The 26,437-nt window shown below is 42.6% G+C and overlaps 1 protein-coding gene across 1 annotated transcript in view; it reads right to left on the bottom strand.

Moving 5' to 3' along the window:
• The window catches only part of ANXA5 (annexin A5), a 35,751-nt gene extending 11,150 nt beyond the window's left edge, over positions 1-24,601 (bottom strand). Inside the window, exons 1-6 of the mRNA XM_075543861.1 lie at positions 24,447-24,601; positions 24,165-24,205; positions 10,602-10,686; positions 7,831-7,925; positions 6,367-6,480; positions 2,283-2,373 (exon numbers count right to left, since the gene is read on the bottom strand). Of these exons, the coding sequence (XP_075399976.1) occupies positions 2,283-2,373; positions 6,367-6,480; positions 7,831-7,925; positions 10,602-10,686; positions 24,165-24,173 (394 nt within the window). The 5' untranslated portion in view covers positions 24,174-24,205; positions 24,447-24,601. The remainder of the gene's footprint in view (positions 1-2,282; positions 2,374-6,366; positions 6,481-7,830; positions 7,926-10,601; positions 10,687-24,164; positions 24,206-24,446) is intronic.
• Between the last annotated feature and the right edge of the window lie 1,836 nt (positions 24,602-26,437).

The raw sequence follows: 26,437 nt of genomic DNA, 5'->3' as shown, positions 1-26,437 counted from the left end.
TCAATATTTTACATGATTAGTGTCCAAACATTTTCCATCCTCTTGTATTCTGGATTTTCTTCCTGTGATCACGGTGATAGTTCATAATATGTCCCCACCCCAGATCTATAAAGTACTACTACCAGTACCAGTTGCCTTCTGTTCAGTTCTGACTCAGGCAACCCCATACATTTCCAAGTAGAATGGCTCCCCTAAGGTTCTCTTGGGGTTTAACCTTTTGGAAGTAGATCACCAGGCCTTCTTCCAAAGCACTTCTGCATGTGTGCAATCTGCCATCTTGTGGTCAGTACGCCAGCACTTAAATTTTTGCATACTCGGGGAGTTTTCTGTTCCACATAGAGACCACGCGTAGGAGAAGCTGGAATCTACCAAAGAAGCTGAGCCCTTTTCCGGAACTCACAGCTGGCATTAGAAGGAAGGAGCTGTTATTCTAACGCATTTAAATATTTAATCGTTCTTTGAAAGCAGGCAGACTTGAAAAGCCTGAAACTTCTATTTGAAAAGTCTCAGAAGAGCTCAAGGTTTATCTCAACCAGTTACTCAAGTAAGTAAAACACTTCGAATGATTCTGGTTCCTTCTTTTGTTCTATCACCTATGAATAGTCATAAATTACTATCTAATTACTTCTCCTCTCATTGGCTTGTCCTCACAGTAATCCCCACCTGACATGGGGCCACAATTGCTAATGCCTAACTTACCTCCCTACACACATAGCTGCCTTCCTAGCCTCTAGACTCAAATCTCCTTTCTTCCTCAGTAGTTCCTTCAAAACTTCACTGTGCATTGTTCGTTTCAATCAAACTTCAAATTCCTAACCCAGTCAGGCACATCCATCTGTAACCTAGCCTAACCTCACTTAATCAACTTCTCTCTCCTACAGTGGATCTGTGTGTGTGTCGGGGTCGGGGGGGAGCGGATCAAAAGTTTGCAGAAATTTTCCACTTTCATGTCATTCCATCTGTCTATAAACTTGTCAAAGTTCCCCTTGTAGACACTTCACAAAACAACCAAGTTGTCACTGTTCCTGGGTGGCAGGAAATAGCAAAACACTAGACTACCGACAAAGGAAGGTTGATGGTTCAAATCAACTCTGAGGCGTTTTGCAAGAAAGGCCTGGTGATCGACGTCTGACAAGTCAGAGGCTTCGAAACTCCGTGGAGCCATTCTATTGTGCATATACGGGGCCGACGTGAGTCGGAGTTGACTCACAGCAACTAACAATAACCTTTCTCTTACGGCGCTCTTCTCAATCCCAACTCCATGCCTTCATAGAGACCCAAGCCCTCCTGCTCTTGAAGCCCCGAATTTAATTTGAATTCTACTATCCTTTAACTCTCATGCCATCGCTCACCAGACGGGAAGCTGGTCGTGGACAGGATCTATGTGAAACACAACTTTGGTGTTTGTCGTGACAGCCAGCACATTGCTAAACAATACATAGCCAGTGAGTGCTTCGGCAACACTGCTGAGGAGGGTCCACCGCCAGAAAGTATGCCCTCCCATCAGTCCACCTGTCATCCAGCAGCACGCAGACTCACTCATCAGTGCCCGCCTATTATATCAAATAAAGCTCAAAAGTGATTGGCTGGAGCAGAGAGCCATGCCGTATAGATCCTGTGTGTGTCTGTTTCCATATGTACTATATGTAAACATATGTACAACTGGTTTTGCTTTTGGGGGGGTTGTTTTTCTAAAGAACTCAGTCTACTATAACTTCTAATTTCATTTTCTTGATTCTATACACTTCATATATTTCAGGCAGAAAGAGTCTGGAGGGGACATTTGTTTTGTTTTATTTTGTTTTATTGTACCCCAAAACCAAGCCATGACAAAAAAAGAAATCAAACTGTAAAGCATTCGATACTATCACCTAAGAGGGTATCCATTTGTATCCACACTGATTTGGAAAAGGGTCTACGTTTCTTTTCCCAGGTTCCAAAAGGACCCACAAAAAAACTAAACTTGTTCAAGGAAGAAAAACCTCTTATACCTAAAAGTTAACACAAAAGGAAATCAATGTGCATGCCCCCACACTCACTGCAAACCCTGGGCAAAATACCATCTTCTTTGGCAGGTTCTGATAAACAACGATAAAAATTCCAGGTTAAAAAAAAGTCTTTCCCTTACTGACAGAGAAAAAAAATGGCTGAGATGATAGTTCGTTCACCCGCTCATTCAACAATCACGTTCTGCATGCCTCCTGTACCATCCTGCAACCCTCTTCGAGAAATGAAAGAAGTGATCATGATAGTGATGGAGAAATGCCCTTTTAAACATTTACCTTCTTCATAAGCTTGTTTTATGGCTCTCAGCTCTGCGGGCGTCCTTGAAGCAATCATTTCTGTCAGTACCTTTTCATCTGTCCCAGCTCCCTATTTGGAGGGTGTGTTTCAATGGAGGAAATAGAGGTCAGCAAGATCAAGAAGAAGCTGACTCTGAAAATCGATATCATTCAAGTTGCAAAACTATATAAAGACGACCCGTCAAAACAGGGGTTTCTTTGTATACATGTTCTAGTTAAACAAGAAATTAAAATTTGATGTTCACTCTAACGACTATTTTTTAATATAAAGCAATGTTTATTGCATGGGTATGTTTATAGGAGATGATATCTTCTATACCTACTCGAATATAAGCCGACCCAAATATCAGCCAAGGCACCTAATCTTACCACAAAAACTGCATTAAAAATTTGCTGGAAAACTCGGCTTATACATGAGTATATACGGTAATGTGACGACTGCTAAGTGTTGTGGAATTGGTTCTGACACGTAGTACCCTCCCTACAACAGAGCAAAGCACTGCTTCGTCCTGAGTCACCCTCACAACCGTTGCTATGTGAGCCCATGGTTGTATCATTCCATCACGGTAATGCTGTCCCTCTTTTCCAATGGCCGTCTACTTTATCAAGCACGACAGCCTTCACCAGGGACCAGTCCCTCCTGGAAATACATGCAAAGTAAGCGAGACCAAGCCTCCTCGTGCTCCCTTTTAAGGAGTATTCAGGCTGCACTTCTTCAAACACAGACAGGTGGATTCTCCTGCCAGGCCATGGTATAGTCAATATTCTTTGCCAACAACACAATTCAAAGACATCAATTCTTCTTCAGCCTCCCTTATTCCTTGTCTAGCATTCATATATACATGAGGATATTGAAGACACCCTAACTTGGGTCAAGCACCCCTTACTCCACAAAGTGGAATCTTTGTTCTTGTTAACACTTTAAATAGATGCTGGGCAGATTTGCCCAATGCCAAACACTGTTTGATTTCTTAACTGCTGCTTCCATGGGTGTTAATAGTGGATCCAAGTAAAATGAAATCCTAAACAACTTTAATCATTTCTCCATTTATCATGATGTTGTCTATTTGTCCAGTTGTGAGGATTTTTGTTTTCTTTATGTTCAGGCATAATTCGTACTGATGGCTGCAGGCTGATCTTTATCGGTAAAGTACTTAGGTCTTCCTTTTTCAGCAAGCAAGGTGTGTCAACAAAATTATTAAGGTTTGTTATTGAGTCTTCCTTCAATGTATTCTGTGTTCTTCTTCCTATAGTCCAGCTTCCTGAAAGATTTGCTCAGCACACAGACTGAATAATTGTGGTGAAAGAATACAGCCTTGACACCCATCCTCTCCTGATTTTAAACTATTCCGTATCCCTTTGTTCTGTTCAAAAAACATAGACCTCTGGGTCTATGTACAGGTACGCAGGAGCACAACTAAGTGCTCTGGAATTCCCATTATTCACTATGTCATCCCTAACCTTTTATAATCCACCCAGTCATAAAACAGTCAACGAATCACAAGCAAACATCTTACTGCTATTCTCTGCTCTCAGTTAAGATCCAGCCATGCTGATATCCTTTGAATGCAGCTTGACTTTCTGCAGCACCCTACTGGTGTACACTTTTTAAATGTCTTCAGCATAAAACTATTCATGTCTGATATTAACGATTGATAATTTCCACATCCAGCTGGGTCACGTTTCTCCGGAATGGGTGCAAATATGGATTTCTTCCAGTTGTCTGTTTTACAAATTTCTGGGTATGGATCAGTGAGCACTTCCAGTGTTACAACTCTCTGTTGAAACCTCTCCACTGGGTTTCTATCATTCTTGAGCCTTATTTCTTGCCAATACCTATGGAGCCCTGGTGACACAGTGGTTACACATCAGGCTGTAATCTGCAAGGTCAGCAGCTCAAAACCACTCCTTGGGAGAAAGATGGGCTTTCTGCTCCAGTTAAGAGTTAGAGGGTTTACAGACCCGCAGGGGCAGTTCAACCCTGTCCTACAGGGTCACTATGACTAGGCATCGACTCAATGGAATTTGAGTTTCAGTGCAGCTTGGACTCTCCTTTCAGTACATCAGTTCAAAATGTCATAGAATAAAACCTCCTGAAATGGTTAAATATTGACCAACTCTTTTTGACACATGATTCAGTGTCCCTTCTACCTTCTTGTCATGCTTCCGGTATTGTCCAATATTTTACCCACAGATCCTTCAATATTGCAATGCAAGGCCTGATTCTTTTAGTTCTTTTGACTTGAAAAAGGAATTTGGCTTTTGGTTCTCTGCTACCAAGTCCCTAAACAATTCAATACTTTACTCTGTCTTCTTGAGCAGACCTCTGAAATGCTCCATTCAGCCCTTTTACCGCATTGTTTCTTTAAGAGCAAGTTTCAGAGTCTTTTCTAACATAATTATGGACTTTTCTTTCTTTCCTGTCTTTTTAATGTCCTTTTGCTATCTCCGTGTCCTTGATGTCACGCTACAACTCATCTGCCCTTATGTTTTCAAGATTGAATAGGTTAAACCTTAAGATCGTCTCTAAATTCAGGTGCGATAGACTCAGGGTTTTACTTTGGTTCTGGAGGACTTGTTTCACAATCGCTGGTCTATTCCCCAGGCAGTTGTTCGCCTTCATCTGAATGATGACTTTGAGTTGGTTTGATTCCTGTGGATTCCTTTGGAAGAAATCCACATGGTACAGTGGCAATTTAAGTTGCTGAAAAAGGAATGCCAATGAATTAGTCACTGATCTTGTAAAATTCTGTTATATGTAAAAATCTGCTATGTGATCGCCAGTTTCGTTTCCATCACCAAGACGATATTATAAATTCATCTTCTTTCTTTCCAGTTTTCACAATTCCAACTAGCAGTGATATCAATGAATTTTGATTGCATGTTTAATCAACTTCAGACTGCAGAATTTAATAAAATTTCAATTTCTTCATCTCTGGCACTAGTGGTTGCTAATTAATTTGAGTACTAGTGTTAATAACTGAACTTCTCTGTATGCATATTGATAAAATATTATCACTGAGAGTTTGTTCTTCCCAAAAGATCTTGAAGTATTCTTTTTAAACGTGAATGTGATGCGATTTCTCTTCAATTTATCAATCCTAGAATTGCATAGCATCTGACTTTCTGATTCAAAATACCAATCTATTTCTGCTCACAAATATGTAGGATGTTGGCCTTTAAGCCTTCTATTTCATTTTTGACAACTTCTAATTTTCCTGGATGTATATTTTGTATGTTCCACGTTTTGATTATTATTGGGTGTTTATAACTTTTTCTTCCCATTTGAAGTCATATCACGTCAGTCAATGAAGTTCTTGAAAGCTTCCTACGCCCACATCATGAAGGCCGACTCTCCTTCGAGAAGGCTGCTCTCTCCCAGTAGTATCTTGAGTGTCTTTCAGCCTAAGGAACTCACCTTTCAGCATGCTTTCAGATGATATTCCGTTCTATTCATAATCTACAAGATTTATTAAGTCCTCCGTTCTAATCTGCTCTTAGTCTAGAACGCCATTGAAACCTGTCCATGGATGACCTGGCTGCTCCTTGAAAAGCTAGGGGCAGAACATCTAGCTGCCTAGCAGCTACTATAGAATGACCATGTCGAATGTTGGCTGACATATAAAGTACATACAGTTGTTATTCAATCAATTTAATTCTAAATAGTGTAAGGGTAAAGCACTTTAATAAAACATAAAATGGGTTATTTTTAAAGAAGGATGAGATGGTGAAAAAGAAAAAGAAAGAAAGCTCTTTAGCATTTACATGGAGGAGTACTGATGTTTAAGCAATCCATAGCTCAGAAAGCAACCGCTCCCCCAAACTAAGTTCTCAGTGAAGCCATCAGGAAATCTAGCACCAAAAATTACATCAAATGTAATGCTGATTTGTTACTATTTCTGGATCAATAAGAAGGAATTAGTGCTCACTTTCTATATTTCTGAAGAATAACTGACATAATTAAAATCTTTTAATTAAACATAAAAATATAACAGGAAGCAATAATGTAATTTAGAGGATGTATTCCTCAGGGCAGAAATCTCCCTTTGAATCACCCTTTTACCTTAAGAGCATGCTTCAGTTCATAGGCATCGTAGAGCTTAGAGGGCTTCATCAGTGCTACAATTAATTTTTCAAATTTTCCAGTCAGTTCTGATTTCAGGTCATCCAAGAGATCCTAGCGCACACAGAATACACGCTTGTGAACCAGGCAGAAAGTGTCAGAGATACTTCCGGCATGTAAATGATAGCCCCCGGCTATTACAATTTCTTCTTTGTCAATGTTTCTCCTTTATATTTTTAAATAAGAATTAGAAAGACATGAAAGACAGTTTCAGAGAATGCCTAACTTGCTCCCATGTAGAACACACTACTGCTGTTCCCAAGGACGCACAGGCAGGCACGGCAGCTGAGCAACAGTGTCACGGGCCTGCGCCTCGCCCTTTTCACACCAGACCTAAAGCAAAAGCAGCAGTATTTATACATCAAGGGATTCATTTTCTAAAAGATATTTTTCTTAACCCTAAGAGTTTAAAACAAAAAAAAATTAGGACCTTAAACATTAGACTGAAAATATTTTTCTTTAAAATTTTTGCTTTAAATAACATACACAGTTAAAATTTTTTCCCTAAAGACATACAAATGTATTCCCACAACTAACATAATCTGGCAAGTCTTCCTAAGTATAACATGACCATTGTCGGTTTCCCTCAATATTAATGTCACTGACGTAGTGGTTATGCGTTGGGCTACTGGCCACACAGTCATCAGTTTGAAACCACCTGATATGCCCCAAGAGAAAGCCATTGCTTTCTACGCCCAGCAGAGTCAATGGATCAGAACCCACTCCGTGGCAGTGAGTCTGCCTTGGCTTTTCTAGACATAACCAATTACGCTCATTACTACGCTCCTGACTATAAGACAGCTGCTACTACCTAGATCAATAGTAAAGAAACCGGTTCCACTCTGTCTGTTGCAACATGTCAGGCAGCCAGGAATGGCGCTCAAGGTGTTTCACTTTTGTTTGTTTCTCAATAGGATGACTAATACAAATTTCAGAATAACGAGTGCACACTTGCGTTGTTCATGTAGCTGCTAATTTATTGAATGAAAATTTGGCCTGAGTCTTTTACCTTTGAGTTATCAATCAACTCAAATAACTCAATAAATGAACAGTTTAGTTGCGTGGCATCAAAGGATAAATTGTAGTCCAAGGTTAAACCTACAGGGCCGGTCATAAATAACCGAGTGGGAGGCACACAAAGAAAGAGGTCTGTTATCACCAAGAAATCTCTCTCACTCTACAGCATCAAGCTAGGACAAACTATGAAGAGGGACAAAGTAGGGTGGGCATTGTAGACGCACATTTAATAATTAAGACAAAACTGGAACATTAAAGCAAAGGCTAGAGAAGTCAGAATCACAAAATAGATGATGATGACCAAGAGTATATATTATTAGACTTCAAATGAGTCTTGAAATGCCTAGCTGCTCTCACATTCAAGCCCGAGATGAAGTGGGGTCTTACCCGGCCAAACTGCGTTTTAAAGGCCTCACAGATAACCTGGCGCTGAGCATTACTGCGGGATGTCAGCAGCTTCAGGATGGTGTCCTCGTTGGTACCTGCAATTTAAGTTTAAGCAGTTACATCCGGTCTCTGACGTGCCCACTCGCCCAGGTACCTCTGCCTGGATCTCCCTGGCTGCTGCATCTCCTCATCTATATGAAAACACAAAATACTCACCAGCACTAGGAGGCTTCCGAAAGTGTGTGGTGAAGGATGAACAACAGAAACGTGGGTAAAAGGAGACAGCGGCCAGTGCATGACATGAAAATGATAATAATATATAATTTATCATGGGTTCGTGAGGAGAGGGGCGGTAGGGCAGAGGAGCTCACATCAAGGGCTCAAGTAGGAAGAAAAAGTTTTGAAAATGATGATGGTAACAAATATCCAAATGTGCTTGACACAATTGATGAAGAGATTATTATAAGAGCTATGAGAGGCCCCCAATAAAGTGATTTATTTATTTTTAAGTGTATGGGAACATGTCATTATCTTTTCGTTCAATTTTCCACAAATATTCTTGAAGCCTTCTTGTACATATATTTGTATAATATATACTTAAAGTTATAATATAGATGTTCTGTCTCCAAAATATACTACTTGGCATATTGTAAAGGAGCTGTTAAAATACTCTCAACTTTTAAAACATTGAGTGCACAGAGGTTTCTATGAGTAACTGCAGTACTATTCTCAAGGGACAGCATGTTGGGTGCTCCAAAGGATCAAGAGAGGAGAGAGACAGAGGCACTGGCTCTAAGCGGCAGACAATGCCACATGAAAAATATAAAACACAGAGTTAGTTGTGGTTCCAGGCAGCATGTGACAAATGTTTCAGGAGAGGCCAATTGTTAAATGGGGTTTAAAAGAAGTTCTTTTCCTTTCTCCCTCTCTCTCTCTCTCTCTTCTCTCTCTCTCTCTCTCTCTCTCTCTCTCTCTCTCTCTCTCTCTCTCTCTCTCTCTCTCACCATAGACGAGGGATGTGGAATAGCCTTGCTAACACGCAGAATACACTGAAAAGTGGATGGTTACAGATGCCATGAGGTTAAAATTTAGCACCATGTCATTTGATCTCCCTTAGGATCCATTTAAATTTCTTCTAGTTTTTAATATTTTCTGCTTTCTTTTCGATTGAGGTATTTAATGTTTGACCTTTAATTCTTATTAGTTAGCTTGTTTGTGTTTTAATGTTTCTCTGTATATGAAATCCAGCCTAGGAAAAACTATGGAGAAAATAACCACTGGATTAACGATTGCTTAGGGGTGTGGCAGGGGAGGCCTGGAGGAAATGGGGCGCTAATAACGGTGAGTACAAGATGAAGGAAATATTCTAAAACTGATGGTGGTGATGACTGTACAGCTCTTCTTCATGACTTTAATAGCGGGTTCTATAAAGAAAGGGGGCAGATGCTTAAGATGAGGGGAAAGTGCAACTCTAGGAAATAAATGCAGGGCTTTCATGAGCAGTAGACAATCCAGAGCGCATGGAGACGAGGTGGGCTGGGACACTGATGAAAGGTCTGGCAAGGGCAGAAAGCCTGCCCAGGATAGAGAATGACAGATCGAAGCAGAGTCACAGGAAAATGGATCCTTGCGCATGGGCACCAATATGGGAGGAAGCTGAGGACAGTGAGACCAATTACATGCGGAACTCCTCTAGATGGAGATGCTGTACATGCCAGAAAGGAGATCATGTTCCTGGATGGAACACACAGGCAAGCACTCTGCTGCTAACGGAAAAGGCAGCTGAGCATCTGAGTGCACCCACAGGAGCACCAGGGGCAGCCCGGAAACCTACTCCCCATAAAAGCTCTTGGATCAGAGTTCTACTCAAACACACAGGTTACACCTGTTGGAACTGACTCGTGGCAGCAGGCTCGAGTTTGGGGGGGGTGGGTTATTTTGTCTGTTGTCCTTTTGTTTGTTTATTTGAGAAAGGAGAACTGGACATCTTATTGGGCATAAGGCACAAGGAGCTGCACACAGCTGATCTCTCTCAGTGAGGTCTGGGTATCTACTCAAGCCACTTCTATACAGGGAGAGTTGAAAGTGTAAGGTGGAAAGAGGCTGACTTTAGCTTCGCATTCATTTTTAAAGACTGAATATTAGAGGTAGTCCATAGTATTCCTTAATTATCTTTTAAAAAGCATTTTATTGGGAGCTCATACAACTCTTATCACAATCCGTACACAATATGACATCCATTGTGTCAAGTACATTTGTACATATGTTGCCATCATCTTTTTCAAAATATCTTCTTTCTACTTGAGCCCTTGGTATCAGCTCCTCTTTTTATTTCCCCTCCCTCCCCGGTGCTCCCTCCCTCATGAACCCTTGACAATTTATTAAAAAAATTGTTCCATGTCTTACACTGACTAATGTCTCCCTTTTCTGCTGTCCATCCCCCTGGGAGGGGGTCATATGCAGATCATTATGATTTGTTCCCCCTTTCTCCCCCCACCTTCCCCTTACCCTCTTGGTATCGCTACTCTCATTATTGGTCCTGAGGGGTTTTTCTGTCCTATATTCCCTGTGTTTCCAGCTCATATCTGTACTAGTGTACATGCTCTGGTCTAGCTGGATTGGTATTCATTATCTTAAAGTACCTTTTCTCTAAGAAATGGCACGTAAAAATATTGTAAAATTATTCATATAAAAATCAAGGACCGTTTGTTTGAAAAACGAAACAAAAACAATGCCCCATTTTCTAAGAATATAAATGTGGCTGGATTTACCCAGGCCTTTCATTGCTTTTCGAAGGGTTTCTGCATCGGCCCGCTCATCAAATTCAGGGAAGGCAGTCACAGTGCCTCTGAGAAGCTACAAAAAAGAAACAATGATGTTATTCATCTCATAGCTAGTTATAACAAAGCAAATCATACAAACACTAAGCCACTCGCTTTATATCACAATCAGTCTTTAAATTTACCATTTGATTTGATCTGTGACTCACTGGAAATTCGACATGGTTCTTCTGTTCATGTGTGATGTGGATTAACACGAACAGCTTTCCGGGCATAGCACATTCCAAAGGCTCCCTTCCCTGCAGGCATGCCCCGGAAATCCAGTCCCACCACTACCTGTGGGCTCCTGGGAGGCTTTCTCCCGGTAAAGTCGCTCCCTACTTTGCTCTGGGAGCATGTTGAGCCTGCAGTAAAATTCGATGCCCCACCCTGAGCACTCAATGCTAAGGAATCCTCTTGACATTTAATCTAAGCCTGTCTCCATATAATTACTCAGGAATTTTAAGAAAGCTCAATAAAGCCTGCAAAGATGCTCGATGATTCAGGTGGCACAAGGGTGCAAGCTTCTGCATTTAAAACGTTATAGAAGTCTATTAGAAGGCATCTGTCCTTGTACGGTTTCCTGTTACAGATCATGCTACTACCTATAACACTTTCCATCATCAAATACTAGCGTGTTTGCATAAAGCTATGAAATTACCATTAGATCTTTAGGGCTAGAATGCCTTCCTACTATTGGACCATAAACTCTGTATCCTTGTGAAAACGCCGCAGCTTATAAATGACACAGGGCACAAAGTGAGGCTCACAGTTGACCTGTACATGAACTAGATCGCTCCAGATGTGCTCTGAAAAACACCCTAATAAGACTTTAGGAGTCTCCCAGCATTTACTTTTATCAGTACATCTTTTTTGTTTTAATCCCGGAAAATTCTTACCAAGGTATCATTTGAGACTGAGAAGCGGACTGCTGGGGTCGTCAGGAGCAGCAGGAGGTAGTGACGATACTGAGCCTGGTTTACAACTGCACGTGTTTCATCACGGATGTAGGCAAGCACAGTCACGCACAGGGGGTGGGGAAGGGGGGATTCTACCTCAGCCTCCAACTACTGCATTTGTCAACATAACATCAACCAGTAGTTTTTCTTTAAAGACACCAGAGGAAAAGGCTACTACAGGGCAAAACCAAGGGGAAATAACCACCCGTGTGATTCCACGTCAGCTCCAAGACCTTCTCGAGTGAATGGTTCTCAATTACCAGGATGCCACCTGGAACAGTGGCATCCAGGGAGCCAGGCGAGGGAATCAGCCGTGGGAGAATGTTCAGGAAAACCCGCAGGCACACGTGCTGAGCACCAAGTGTTGATCATGAGCCGAGAAGGGTGCATTCCGAGAGAAGTGTTTCCAGTTGGATCCCCCGCAGCCCCATAGTAAGTAGCAGTTTTCATGCCCCATGTCTCTAAGCCAGTGGTTCTCCACCTTCCTGATGCCGTGCGACCCTTTAATACAGCTCATCATGTGTGGTGACCCCAAAACCATAAAATTACTTTCCTTGCTACTTCATCACTGTCATTTTGCTACTGTTATGAATCGGGCGACCCCCATGAAAGGGGTCAAGACCCAAAGGTTGAGAACTGCTGCTCTAAGCAAAACAAAGAACTCTAATCAGAAAAGGGAGCGGAGGAATAAGCCTCTCTCCCACTTGTCTTAGGGAGCAGTCATGAAGTTAAGGTACAGCTCTTCATTCTACCAGGTGGAATCCACCCACAGCCAGGCAGTCTCCATTTCAGCCCATTTAGAGAGCACATAGAAGTGTGAAGACCAGTAAATCCTTCCCATTGCTCCTACAGACTGACCCATATGAACTGGTAGATAAAGAAAGACTGAATATTGGCAGTTTCATATATTTTAATATACTTTAAAGTAGCCAATTAAATAAAAGAAGAATATTGAAAGGAAACTGCTAAAATTTGCCTGAGAGGATGCATCCTGAAAATTAGTGTGGGTGAAGATTAAGTTACCGTATATACTCGTGTATAAGCTGAGTTTTTCAGCACAAAAAATGTGCTGAGAAACTGGGGTTCGGCTTCTACATGGGTCAGTAGTATCCATGGATGTCATCTGGTCAAGCCCGACTAACAAAAGGAGGAAATCTCATGAAGCCTAACATAGAGTTAATAGCAACGTGGGTTCGAGATGCAGGGGAAGACATTCCAAAAGACATGGTGTGACGTGCCTTCCAGAAATGCAGTATTAGTAATGCTATGGATGGCAGTGAAGACTGTGTGTGTTTTGTATGAAAATGACAGCAGTGATGGTGATGACGACGATCTCAGTGAGGACAGCGTCTGTGATGACCTCACACCAGCTGAAGCTCTGCATTGGGATACGGATGATGATGAGGAATCCAGTTTTGAAGGATTTTAACTCTTTACATTTTAGCTTGGTTGCTGATTGAGCTCAGGGAATAGTACTCTTAAGGTATCATTCTTGATACCTTATTGTTTTTGTTGAACTATTTTCCACTTACTGTGTTGGTTTACTAATGTTAAATGACTTCTTGTCCTTTTATTTATGTTTTTTATTTAAAAGAAATATCTAAATACATTACCCCACTGATATCTCAATTTTTAGTAATTTTATTTGTATTTGTTTTGATTATTGAAACTCACCAATAACTTCTGCATTTTTCCACCCTAGGCTTATACTCGAGTCAATCAGTTTTTCTGATTTCCCAGGTAATAATTAGGTACCTCGGCTTATACTTGAGTCAGCTTATATTTGAGTATATACAGTAGTTCTTTCAGGGAAAATTGCTAGTTTTTCTCTGTTGGCCCAATACATCATCAATACTGTCTGAAAATGAGTAGCTGTCTTAAGTGAGATTGTAAGACTAACTGTATAATAATACATATGGAAGTTCATATGTCTGTTTATCCATTCACTCAAGAAGACATTTGGAATGTCTTTGTGGGTCAAAGACATGTTCTTTATTATTATATAAAGATGACGGAAAGTAACATTTTTGAGCTATTGAATTAGGGTGAATTCTGGGATGCAAAAGGGTTTTTTCCCCATGTGTCTCCCCCAAATATATGCCAAACCTAAGATTCTGCTTGCTACACATGGTAAATAACTGTACACCTGGAGGTCAATGCAAGCTGCTTAGAGGTTATTCTCCCTGAGGGTTATCAGCCATCTAGAGCAATCAGACTATATAGTCTGTCCCACCTTAAGCAGGGCCCACTCCCTTCTTGTAAGTATAGTGGATTGCTTCCCTGGAGGAGAGCCAAGAGGAAAGGGGGAGCCCACTCAAGGATGACCATCTTGAGTCTAGAGTTCGCTCATTTGTCACGTGTGCCCCTAATCCCTCCCCTTCCTATTGTGTGTACACCCCTAACGCATCCCCTTCCTGTGATGTGTATGCTTATTGTACATCCCCTTGCTGTTACGTATGTGGTTACCTGTAATCAGGGGGGCCTGGACACCCCTAAGCATATATAGGCCTTGATTAGAACTTAGGAGCATATGTTCTCTGCGCCCCTCCTCCTCTGCCTGCTCTCTGCTCGGACCTGGCTGCTGAGATCATGGCCATCCTGGAAGTGAAGATGCTACCATAAAACGTGTCTGACTCTTTATTTTATCTTCTCTCCTATCTCTCCTATCTTCTATGACTTTACTATGATCTTTATATATCATAACCATACAATTGCTCCTACAGACCCCTTGGATGTCAGAGGCTGGTTTACTCTAACAGTGAATGAGGCCAACATTCACTATTGGAAATGCCAAAAGACATGCCCAGTGCGTGCATATCTGTGCTATATCAGAACTTTCTCACCTACTTTTGTCATTTCCACCCATTGTGAGTGTGCACACATTATTAATGCAGGCTTGTTTGGGAAGAATGAAATATCGTGCTCACGAGTGGAGACAGGAAGGTTGCTGTAAACACTGGTGCTGCTCTCGTCAGCTTCCGTCGCCTTCGCCTCTGGACTCATGGTGACCCCAGACACAAAACAGCTAACTGCTGCCTGCTCCTGCACCACCCCCAGAATCAGCTATGAATTACAGTGTGATCCTTAGGGAGTTTACTGGACGATTTTCTGACTTAAATCACCACGCCCTTTCCCTATCACACCTCAGTCTAGGAGCTCCACTGAAACCTATTTAGCATCCTAGCAACATCTACCACCGACCAAGGAGGTGGCCTGGCTAGGATTCAATCTGGTCTCCTACGTAAAAAGTGAGAATTCAACCACTGCCCACTGAAACAAGATGAACTCCGGAGGAAAGTAGAGAGAAGCCTGATCTAAAACAGGAGCAGGAGCAATGGAAAGGAAAAGACAAGAACAGGGCTGAAGGGGAAGAGGACCATCGCCACGATTCCTTTTTAGGTGGTGAGTAGAAAGGTTCCCCACGGTAAAGCAGAAGAATGCAAGCAGAAGAGAAGCAGCAGGCTTGTAGTTGTCAGCATACACCAGTGGAACTAGAGCAGCCTGACGGAAGGCTAGCACACAAGGTACTATGATTGGGCAGCTGGCTCTCAGAAAGAATAGTGCCCGGTGTCTTAAAGACTTGTCTTCAAACAAGCAGCCATCTAAGTGGGGTGTCAACTACGTTCATATGGAAAATGCATACCAGCTTGTGTGATCCAAAAATGACAAATAACAAAATCTGAGTACAACGGAGGGAAAGATATCCGAGCTTAGAGTGTAAACACCCAATTTGCATTTGACGATGGGAAAAGCCAGTGGGAGCCTAAAATCCATCTGCAGGGTACTTACATGGATCTCTGGTAGACCCCCGCTGGCCACAGTAGAGGTACACAAATAACCTTGCTATCAGACGGAGACTGTAAACGTGCAGTGTAATTGTCATTTGATCTCCTTTCCATATATATAGTGTTTTCATTGGGGGGGTATATTTCCCAGTTTATGAAGCACAGAAGTGATGAATGCATAGAGACAATATTGAAGTAATGGCTTATCAGGGAGAGGGGAGGGAGAGATTGAAGGGAATTGGGGAACGAATACTGAATACAGGAAGGGAGATGCAGTGGAGCTAATATTGGCGATGTATGTACAACTCTTTTACAATATGACAGAACTCTTTTTAGGTATGGCATGTGAATGATATCTTAATTAAAAATTCTAAAAAAATGTTTTTTAATGAATAGGCAGAAAGAAGATCCAGAGGAGAACGAGAGAGGCACCTCTCGTCAGAATGGCAGCGGCGAGTTCTACGTGAGGTGGTGAACCAGGTACTGTGCTCAGAACCTCCCAAGGATCGCCTGTGTGAAGCGCCAGTCTACAAATGAAGACACAAACTGGCTTCGAAAGTTTGGCACCTCAACTAAGAACCCAGGTCATGAGATTGACATGCTGAGGCCATACTGCATCCCTTAGTGGCGAGAAGGAAAGCAGACGAGGGTGAGGCCATCCACGTCAAGGGAGAAAAAGGTTCCCAGAGGAAAGGAAGCGGCGGTGTCGGGTACTACAGGGAAGTCAAGTGAGAGGCAAGACGGACAAGGGCCTACTAGATTTGCTAATGAGGAGGCCTTGGGTAATTAGATACTTACTTAGCTAATTAGATAATGAAGCGGTCTTTGTCAAGGACAGAGCAGAAGTAGACTGAAGAGTGAAATTAGAGGTAGATCATCTCAGCAAAAGCCATTTGACAGATGGAAATGAGGTATGAACGGAGAAAAACCATGACGAAAGGGGAAACGTTCTACAGAAGACAGAGTAAAAGAGGCACTCTTGGAGAAGCCTAATAGAGACTACGAGGACGTAACATCTCTAGTAAAAGGGCAGGATGAAAGCAAGGCAGAAAGGAAGTTCTGGAGGAGGTCAGAGATTTGCCTTAATACAGCCAGACAACGAGCCCGAGATGAGAAGAAATAGGATGGAAAGTGATAGAAGTGTTCCCACTCGATAGCTACTAACTCAGAAGATAAAATAGCTGCAGGCCATACTTTAGAGAACTTTCTAGAAATTTGGAAACTCTTCTGCTACATGTCATAAGGACCAGATGTGAGTCACAGACATGAGTCACAAGGGCAGAACCCTTGCTTGGTCATCCGGTCCCAACCCCACTACTGCCCACACAGAAGAGTCTGCCCTACGAATCTGACTCACACAAGAGGCCTTCCCTTGCTTCCTGTCGGGAACTTACCCCACGAGCAGCAAGTTAAACGTGTCTCTTCCGAAGTGTAAGTTAAATGCAAGGTTAATTCCAACTATAACAATGTACCCATATCCGTTCTTCTTATTCCCTTTATCTTTGCCATCAATGCCCTCTCTGCCAAGATAATTATAATTATCTTTTAACTCTCACCTTCAAAAATGTCCATCCCTCCAGCTCTATAATTTTGCTAAAGAGTTTTTTAGCTATTCCCTTTTTTTTTTTTTGGTGGGAGGATGGGAGGGAGTTTCTAAATGAAAAAAAAATCTTCTACCTACAAAGATTAGGTGTGCAAAGATAAAATTAATAGAACTGACCTAAAAACAAGCCAAGGATTGCTTTCTACGCAGAGGATGGGAGGACACAGGAAAACAATATAGAGGTACCAACTTCAAGAATCTACAATTGAAGACATTCACCTTCTGAAACATTTTAAAGGTGCTGTGACTATACAAAAGATCAGACCCTTTTAAAATGTGTCTTCCTGTGCCAGGTCATCAGTAATTCATCAAACAGCCAGTCCACCTTCCACATCCTTCTAATCCAGAATCAGAAGTCACGAGCTGTTCTTGCGCGGTGATGTGTGTGGCCTGAGCGAACTCACGAGGGGAGATCTTCACAGACAGGCTGCAGCAGAAAGCCCTCGGAACACAGCTGGAAAGGCGGGCAGGAGGGGAAGCCAACCGAGCATGATTCTGGCTCACCTCTCCACATAGAGCAGTTCATATTAAAATTGAGTAATAAAAACGTATCCATTCTAATACTGGGCTCCAGAAGGCTTTCAATAGCTGTGGCTTTTCAGAAATAACTTTCAGAAAAAAAGAGCTAGGAGTTCCAAAGAGGGCTGAAGGTTACTAATATAAACACTATGTGTCAGTGACAAAACTCTCCATCCTTAGCCTGGCTCTAGTCCTATCCATGCAAAAAAAGGTGAGCGTTCAGCTCAAAGTCTGAAACTCCATTTGACTTACAACCCACTCTCACAGACCTTCCTTTCTCCTTCATGAGTCTTCCTCGTTTGCTTCCTTACATTCTTCCAACCATTCTACTGTCTTTGACCTTTCTCTTAAAACGAAATGAAGATGGGGGGAAGTATTACCATAAAATATTTCATTTGCACAGTAGACAAGACATTTTGTCCCTTATTAAGATCTTATAAAGATGACTTTAAAACTGTTTGTATGTTTTGTTAGTTAATGCCATGGGTATCTCTGTGTCAGTATAAGAACCTCCTCCCTTGCAATTACCAATACACAAGGTAAAGTTGACTCTTAGAAGTGAACAAATGACCCCTAAGCTCCCAATGCTTAGTTACCTTATTGGGCAAATAGACATTTTATGAATAACAACTGAAGTGCTATACCCCCAACCAATGCCTTTCTGTGAAAGCTTCAAAACACAATTACATTAACTGATTACTCAGAAAGGCACACAGATTCCAACTTTATTTCTCCTGTAGACAAGAGGCAGAAATCTGCTATGGCTGGCCCAAGGCAAAGGTATAAAACATGTTTCAAATCTTTTAGTTGTAGGAAGAGATGAATAATACACACACTCATGGATGATCTATAAAGATAAAAGAGTTAGAGATCAAATATACTTTGCTGTTTACTAGATAGCACTAGCTAAACATTTTATAAGGAACTCAAATTCAGAAAATCTACTGCTAACCAATAGTCTCTTCCTTTCCTCAAAGCAATTCTCAGTGAACTCTCAAAGCTGAATTTCAATGTTTTTCAAGGAAAACCACAATAACTCCCTCATCCAAGACAGTCATCCTGACTCTGACCTCACCGTTTTCCACCAACCACCACCCCAATCATCCACCCAATTTGACCACCCTCTCCCACGGTCCTTCTATCTAAAGTCCTAGCAACTGCCTAGTGTCAGCCACGACCTCACTGGGATGATGGCAACCGACTTCTAAGCAGTCTTCCAATATCAAGAATCCTGTTCCCACACAGGGCGCCATCTCCCCACCAGAGTACAGCTTTATCTGGGCAATACCACTCTACCCACGGTCCCTACTCATGCCAAGCTCATTTGACACTCATGAGTTTGTGCATGTACTCGTGTTGTCTCGCCCTATAATGCTTTAACGTTCCCTCTTGTGTCCCATTCATGCCAACCAAGTAACCTCGATTTCCTCTGCTGTGATGCAAAGATAGTATTATTTATTTTCAGAAACACATTACAAGTATTAAATAATGTATACAGAGGACTTGACACTATTCCTGCTCTATCAATAAATCTTAGTTGCTTTTCCCATTCTGTCTTCTATGTGATAGATTTTGTGTCAACTCAGCTATGCCAGGGCTTTCAGTGGTTTGGCAGTTGATGCCCAGTGAATCCCCTATGTGCCCTAATACAACATAATGGACTCCCTAATGGGATCTGCTGTGAGCAACCAAGCAATTGTAATAAGACTGGGGTTGAGCACATCACTCTTACTCAGATCGAAAGGAAGCTTCTTCAGGGGTGTGGTCTGCATCCTATATGAGAATGCTGGGGAAAGCTTGCTTGCTTTTTTGCTGGCCTGGATCCTGCATCCAGCTCATCAACCTCCATTTCTTTGGATTTGAGTCAATAGCCTGCAACGCTGCCTGCCAATTCCAGGAGCTATCAGAAGCCTGTCATCTGACCTACTGACCTTAAATTCTTTTGCCATTCCAGCCACAAGCTAGACCTGCTGGCCTTGCACCTACCCACTTCTGCAGCTTGTGGTGTCCTGAGGGTCCTGGGTACATCACACACACACACACACACACACACACACGGCGGTTCCAGTCAAGAGAAATCTTCAGCTTCATATCTGACTCACAGACTTGATATTGGACTGAATGTACCAACACCACAACACTGTGAGCTATTTCATAATATAAATTTCTCTTGACATAAATATAAGAACAAATGATTTGAGTTCTCTATTGAGAAACCATCCTAACACAAGTGAAAACTCATACGTTTCAAACATTCAAAATTGCATGCACAAATAGAAAATAACGTAAACAATTAGGAACTGGCATCCGAATAAATAATGCCAATTACAGTATCCATTCCTTCCAATTAATCAGTTGCTTATATGCTTACATATAATGCAAACCACTAGATTGAAAAGGCTAGTCCAAAAATTAGTTAAAGCAAGCATCTTAGGAGTACTAATTTCTTTTTTAAAAATCACTGGTGCAGTTGTGAAATTTGGGAGCGCATACCTAACATATGGATTCACCTTAAGTCAGGCAGACTCGATGGCAATTGGTTTGGGTTTTAGATCTGGGTAAAATGTATTTCAGAGATGAAGCTATATGTAATGTGTTGTTATATCTCCAGCATTTCAAAATTCCAACATAGTATAAGAAATAAGAAGAAGCTACAGACTGCCCACCTCCAAGGAGCGTGAGCACCTGAGTACATCCTCCAGAGTATCCTGGGATTCAGATTTCATGATTGTCCTGGCAAAAGCAGCCAAGCATTTCTCACCTAGTTCTTCACAAGTATCCAAAACGAAGACAAAACTCCAAGGAAACAGGACCTAGAGGGATTACCCAAGCAGCACAGTCCAGGGGTAAACAGGTAGCCTTGTTTTCAGCTCCCAAGAGTGAATCATGTGACACGGAGAGATTTGCCCTTCAAGTGAATGGCATGAAAAGATGCCCTCAATCTCCAGTCAGCGCCTCTGGAAAGAACCTCAGCTCAGATCTACCTGTTTATATTGAACGTCCGTGCTTGGCACAGAGCCTTTGTAAATGAGCAGGGCACAGCAATTCCAAAGCACCAGAATAAGTTTGCATCAAACCTTGCACAGTTTACACATATAACAGTGACATAATTCTGCTGCTCATGAAGTTGCTAGTGCAAATGAAAGTACTATTATTTTATGCAAATAATACATTATAAGAGTTTCTGCAAACCATGCAACCCCCCTCATCTTAGTCTTCTGTAGGCTCTGTGTATGTTATAGGTATATACATGTGATTTATGTGGGCACACTATGTGAAAATGCAGTGGTTTAATTTTACCTTCATGACATTCTTACTGCCCTGAATACATTAACTCTGTTTGTTTGTTTTGGGGTTCCCCTCCACCTTTCATTTATTTATAATCATTTTATTGGGGACTCTTACAGCTCATATAATAATCCATATGTCAATTGTATCAAGTATATTTGTACATATGTTGCCATCATCATTTTCTAAGCATTTACTTTCTATTTGAGCCTTGGTATCAGCTTTTTTTATTTCTTCCCTCCTCCACCTGCTCCCCCTCATGACCCCTTGATAAATTATAAATTATTATTGTTTTCATATCTTACACATACCGCTGACTCCCTTCACCCACGTTTCTGTTGTTCATCCCCCTGGAGGGGGGCGGGGATTATACATCAATCATTGTGATCAGTCCCCCTTCTTCTCATCCTTTCCCCCATCTTCCCCATATTCTCCTGGTATCACTATTCCCATTTCTGTACCTGAAGGGTTTGTCTGACCTGGATCCCATGTGTCTGGAGCTCTAATCTGGGCTAGCCAGAAATGAAAGGCAGGACTGGGGTCATGAGAGTGGGGGTGAAGAAGCCTCAAAGAACCAGAGAAATATTGAGTGTTTCATTGGTGCTATACTGTGTCCTGGTTGACTCATCCCTTCCTTGTGACCCTTCTGTGAGGGGATGTCCTACTGTCTACAGATGGGTTTGGGGTCTCTGCTGTGAGCGCCCCCACCATTCTCAACAATATGATTTTTTGATTTGTTCTGATATGTTAACTTTTTCTAAACATTATAAATTAAATTAAATTCAGCTGCATAATTTTGTACGTTTCATTATCCAAACAAAAATGAAAGATATACAGACCTTAAATGAATTAAAACTCATAAAATGAAATTTTCATCTCTGAAATACAGTCAAACTCAAGGAACACAGGCCCATTTAATTTGAAGTACTTAACTACAATAATTTACTGGATCAAAAACAAATTGGCTCCAGCTAAACAGTGGGGTGGAAAATCAACCTGATCAAGTTAAGCAGTAAGAGAAAAATATCTCGGAACCTAATTTTAAAAACCCAGCACAAAAGATATGGTCAAGTTCAGGAAATGACCCTTCAACTTATGAAACATCTGATTTATATAATTGCATGTTAACTATAGAAGCAAGTGGACAAGAATCAAAGCAATTGTTCACAGCTCTTTAGACATTCTTTAAAAAATAACTTGAACCCGGTTGAACTAGTTTCCAACAATAGCAAAAGTACAATTACTTTAGCGAGGCATTTCACTTACATCAACAAATGTTTAGTAAAACTCCGCCTTAGAATGAAATATTTTAACAAAATGTTGTTTTTCCAAGGTTTCCATGGAAAACTAGCTACAAAGCTAAAACAAAATTCCACATTGTATCTTTGCTCACATTACTCGGAATGTTTTACTAAAAACTGTGCTTTGGCCAGAAAACAGTCCTAGTGCTGTGTTGTGATAGAGATCAGGTACACAGCTTTAAATCCGGCATATTTAAGGGTCGAGGTAACTTGCTTTTTTAATTATTAAAATTAAAGTCCACAGTTAGAAAACATATTCTTTTAAAATATAAGTATCTTCTCAAATGTTAGATTTGGTAAATAGCCCACATAATTAAGAGGGATTGAGTGAAAAACCTCCAACCTCACAGAGTTAATTCACAAAAAGAGACTGGAGAAACAGACAAGTTGGGGCTGGGGGTTTGGAATCATTTAATGTTTGCTAGCTCATCACCACACCAGGATATCAGGGCGGAAAAGATATTTCACTGGAAAGGAAAGTTCGTTCCACATAAAAGTATCCTTTAAATATGGGTGGGGTGTGGGGGCCTAAATTAAAGTTCCCATTTGAAGTAATACAAGAATTGCTATATTGCTAATATTTCATAAGTGTGGGTGAGGAGGTAAGAATGGACATACTGTATAAATTTAATAAAGTTCCCAACTCAACTTAATCCTTCCACTCTCTCTTGGAAATGACTAGGAAAGTTTATTCAGATTCAATTAAGCAATCTGATAAATAAGGGAATCACAAATGTCTCATTTGTTTGAGGGCATTGTTTGAGCAGTCAAAACCCTTGTTTTGTTTTTTTTTGTTTTGTTTTGTTTTGTTAATTATCTGGACTCTAACAAGCCAGGGAGACTGACAAGATCAGTCAAATTAGTTTGGGGTGGAGTTTTGGGGGTTTTGGTTTTTCTTTAAAAAAAACAAAAACACTGGGTTCCACGGATGACACAAACAGTAATAATGTGCTGGAATACTACATGCCAAACTACTAACCGAAATTTGGCGACTCGAACTCACCCAAAAATGCCTCCGAAGGCAGGCAACATCCAGAAGCTCACAGCAAACTATGGAGCTGCTTGTTCTACTCTCTCCTGCAAGGACTTTGTGATTTGGAATCAACTTTACAGCACAGGGCTTGGTTAGTTTGGGGTTTGTTCACCTTCACATACATTAAAGAGGTTTGGGGTGGTCAACAGTTCCCTCCCCAGCAGCTACCCAACAGTCCACCCAGAGTAGCCTCAGAAGAAATTCCCAGTGTTCCCTTGGTAGGAACTCCCCATAAGAAAATTCTATCGAGTTAGAAGTCACCATGATTGAAGTGGCAGTGTCGTTTATATATTATATAGATATAGATAGTTAACTATGTAACAAAGCGAGGATAGCCATCGTACACTTCATAATAAATAAGAAAAAGAGCAGAGAACCAATCTCAGGCAATCAACTTCTGAAATCGTCCCAAAACGAATTCAGAACTCGTTCCACTAGTTCATGACAAGAAAGGCAGCTCTTCTTTTTAATCAACTGCGTGAAAGAAAAAGAAGGAAAGAGAAAAACAGTGCATCATCAGGAACTGTCCCTTTTAGTAAAATCAGGCCGAGCGACTGGAAAAAGCCAATGTCCATCCCCAGTATTAAAATACAGGAAACTTGGCTGAAAAATAAAAGGAAGTTGACTAGAAAATATGCCTTCGCCTCACAGAACCACAATGAGCTGTTCCTGCTCTGGTTCTAATTTTAGAGGCTCTTTGGATTTGGGGGAGGGCCCGCTTGTACGCATTCACTCAAGAAAAGGGAGTGCACAAAACTGGCCACGTCACCAGCTGCAGCGCAGGATCCGAGCTTCCCAGAGCGAGGCCAGCCCCAGGGACGCGGCGCAGGGGCTCAAGGGCTCAGGGTGGGGCGCAAGGGTCCCGCGGGCACGAAAGGGGAGGCAAACATAGGAGAAATTAGAAATGTACACAAGGCTTTCCGATGGTGGATTCCTCCACTCCTAAACTTTTCTTTGTTAAACAAATTCTTGCGCTGGTTTGTTACCAGTCTTTAAATTCGAGCGCTGCGCAGGCCGCGGGCCTTACCTGTGCCATGGCGACTGCTCCGGTCCGAAGGTGATGGAAATCTGCAAGAGAGGGACGGACACAGCGCTGGATCAGCAAGCCCTCCCCACGACCCTGCCCCTCCCAGAGAACAGGTCTGCGGAGCAGCGCCCCAAACTCCGCTCCGAGCTCCGAGCGCACAGGGCGGGGTCGCCCTCTCCGTGAGTAGGGGCGCACTTGACCGCTCGCCGGTGCTAGACCAGCGCCCAGCGACCTTGAGCCCCACTCTCGAGAAAGCTTTCTCCCGAGCTCGTCAGTACTCACCTAGTCAGAGGGACCCAGATGCTGAGAACCAGGTGTTCGCAGAGAATCCCGCTGGGAGACTGTGTCACTCCGGACTAGGCTGAGATGTGGGCAGACAGGACACAGAACAACCGCTCTTAAGCTGCTCGGAGCAACGGAAACCCCACCTGCCCCGCCCCGCCCCGCCCCGCCCCGCCAGGGCCCTGCCCTACTGGGCGCTGGCCCAGCCAGCGCGGTCCGCCACGCCCACAGCCCTGGTAGGCCACGCCCCACCACTCCCCCCACCACGCCCCGCCACTCAGGCCCACCTCCCCTTTCCGCCACTCCAGTGCGCCTGCATGGAGGGAGCTCTCTCTCTCTCCCTCTCCCTCTCCCTCTCCCTCTCCCTCTCCCTCTCCCTCTCCCTCTCCCTCTCCCTCTCCCTCTCCCTCTCCCTCTCCCTCTCCCTCTCCCTCTCCCTCTCCCTCTCCCTCTCCCTCTCCCTCTCCCTCTCCCTCTCCCTCTCCCTCTCCCTCTCCCTCTCCCTCTCCCTCTCCCTCTCCCTCTCCCTCTCCCTCTCCCTCTCCCTCTCCCTCTCCCTCTCCCTCTCCCTCTCCCTCTCCCTCTCCCTCTCCCTCTCCCTCTCCCTCTCCCTCTCCCTCTCCCTCTCCCTCTCCCTCTCCCTCTCCCTCTCCCTCTCCCTCTCCCTCTCCCTCTCCCTCTCCCTCTCCCTCTCCCTCTCCCTCTCCCTCTCCCTCTCCCTCTCCCTCTCTCTCTCCCTCCCCCTCTCTCTCTCTCTCTCTCTCTCTCTCTCCCTCTCTCTCCCTCCCTCCCTCCCTCCCTCTCTCTCTCACCTTTTTGGAAGGCAAGACAAAGTCATTGTTGCCCGTGCATTAGAAACACATGAAGTTTTGGAGCTCATTTCCAAGGTGTTTGCTTTCAGTACTGGACGGTTTGGGGTTTTGTTAGTTTATTTTTGTAAATTCTAGTGACTGCCAGAATCTAGATGATCCTCTCTTAATTTCTCTGGTTGTAAATGTGGGATGTGTTAATGCTTCCGCCAGGGATCATTTTCTCATTTCAAAACTAGCCTTGAGCTTTAATATAAATTTAAAACTGGGGCATGCCCTATATGGGTATAACATCTGAGTACAGTCTATAATCATGAGATATGCTCATGCATGTGTAAGTGCATGCGTAGCAGGGTAGTGAACTGAGCCGATGCAGGAAAAGCAAAGATGGACAGTGGCTGGACTGAAGCTTGCAATGTAAGACCAAGAGATAGTCTTCAAAGAAATGTGTGGAGTCCTATGGGATTCCAAATAGAAGAGATAGGGATGGCGGGGGGCAGACAGGAAGAGCTTTTGCCATATATTATATATGAGCTAATGTAGTTCTTTGTATAAAACCTCACCCATGTGGCTGGTACATTTAATCAGATGCTGACCATCTCACAACTGTGTTCCCCCACCCTTACCCCCAAGGGAAGCAAAAATACAAAATTATGGAGATAACCACCTTTCCACCTCCTTTCGGTTTCCCTTTCCTCTTCCTGGGAGTCCATCTTTCCCTTTCAGCATCTCTCCTGGGGCATTCTTAACAAGCTACGCTTCCCTTCCCTTGGCATCCTTCCTACCTCTCTGGGCTGGCGTGCTGTTGGCACAACCCACTTTAATCTGGCCCCAAACCTTCTCTCCCCTTTCTTCATACACCTTTTTACTCCAAGAGGAATGACATTTGAAAGGACATCAGAGACCCCGTAGCCATGTTGATTTTATAGGAAACTAGGGCCTCCTGTGGTTTAATGACTTGCTCTATGCCCCAAAACTAAATAGCAAAAACTCAAATTGTTGTCCTCAGTATCTTTCTATATGCAAGTTGGTGTTTCTGTCCCTTTTGTTACATCAATTTATTCAACTACTGCTCTCAACTAGGCACAGCTCTGGGTACTGGGATAACCAGTAAATGGACAATGTCCCTGTCTTCGTGGTCATAAATTGTGGTGGAGGAGACAGGCAATGAACCAATACCTA

The sequence above is a fragment of the Tenrec ecaudatus genome, chromosome 3 (genome assembly GCF_050624435.1).
Source record: "Tenrec ecaudatus isolate mTenEca1 chromosome 3, mTenEca1.hap1, whole genome shotgun sequence".
In the NCBI taxonomy this organism is placed as follows: Eukaryota; Metazoa; Chordata; class Mammalia; order Afrosoricida; family Tenrecidae; genus Tenrec; species Tenrec ecaudatus.
This window is presented reverse-complemented; position numbering and strand designations above follow the sequence as displayed.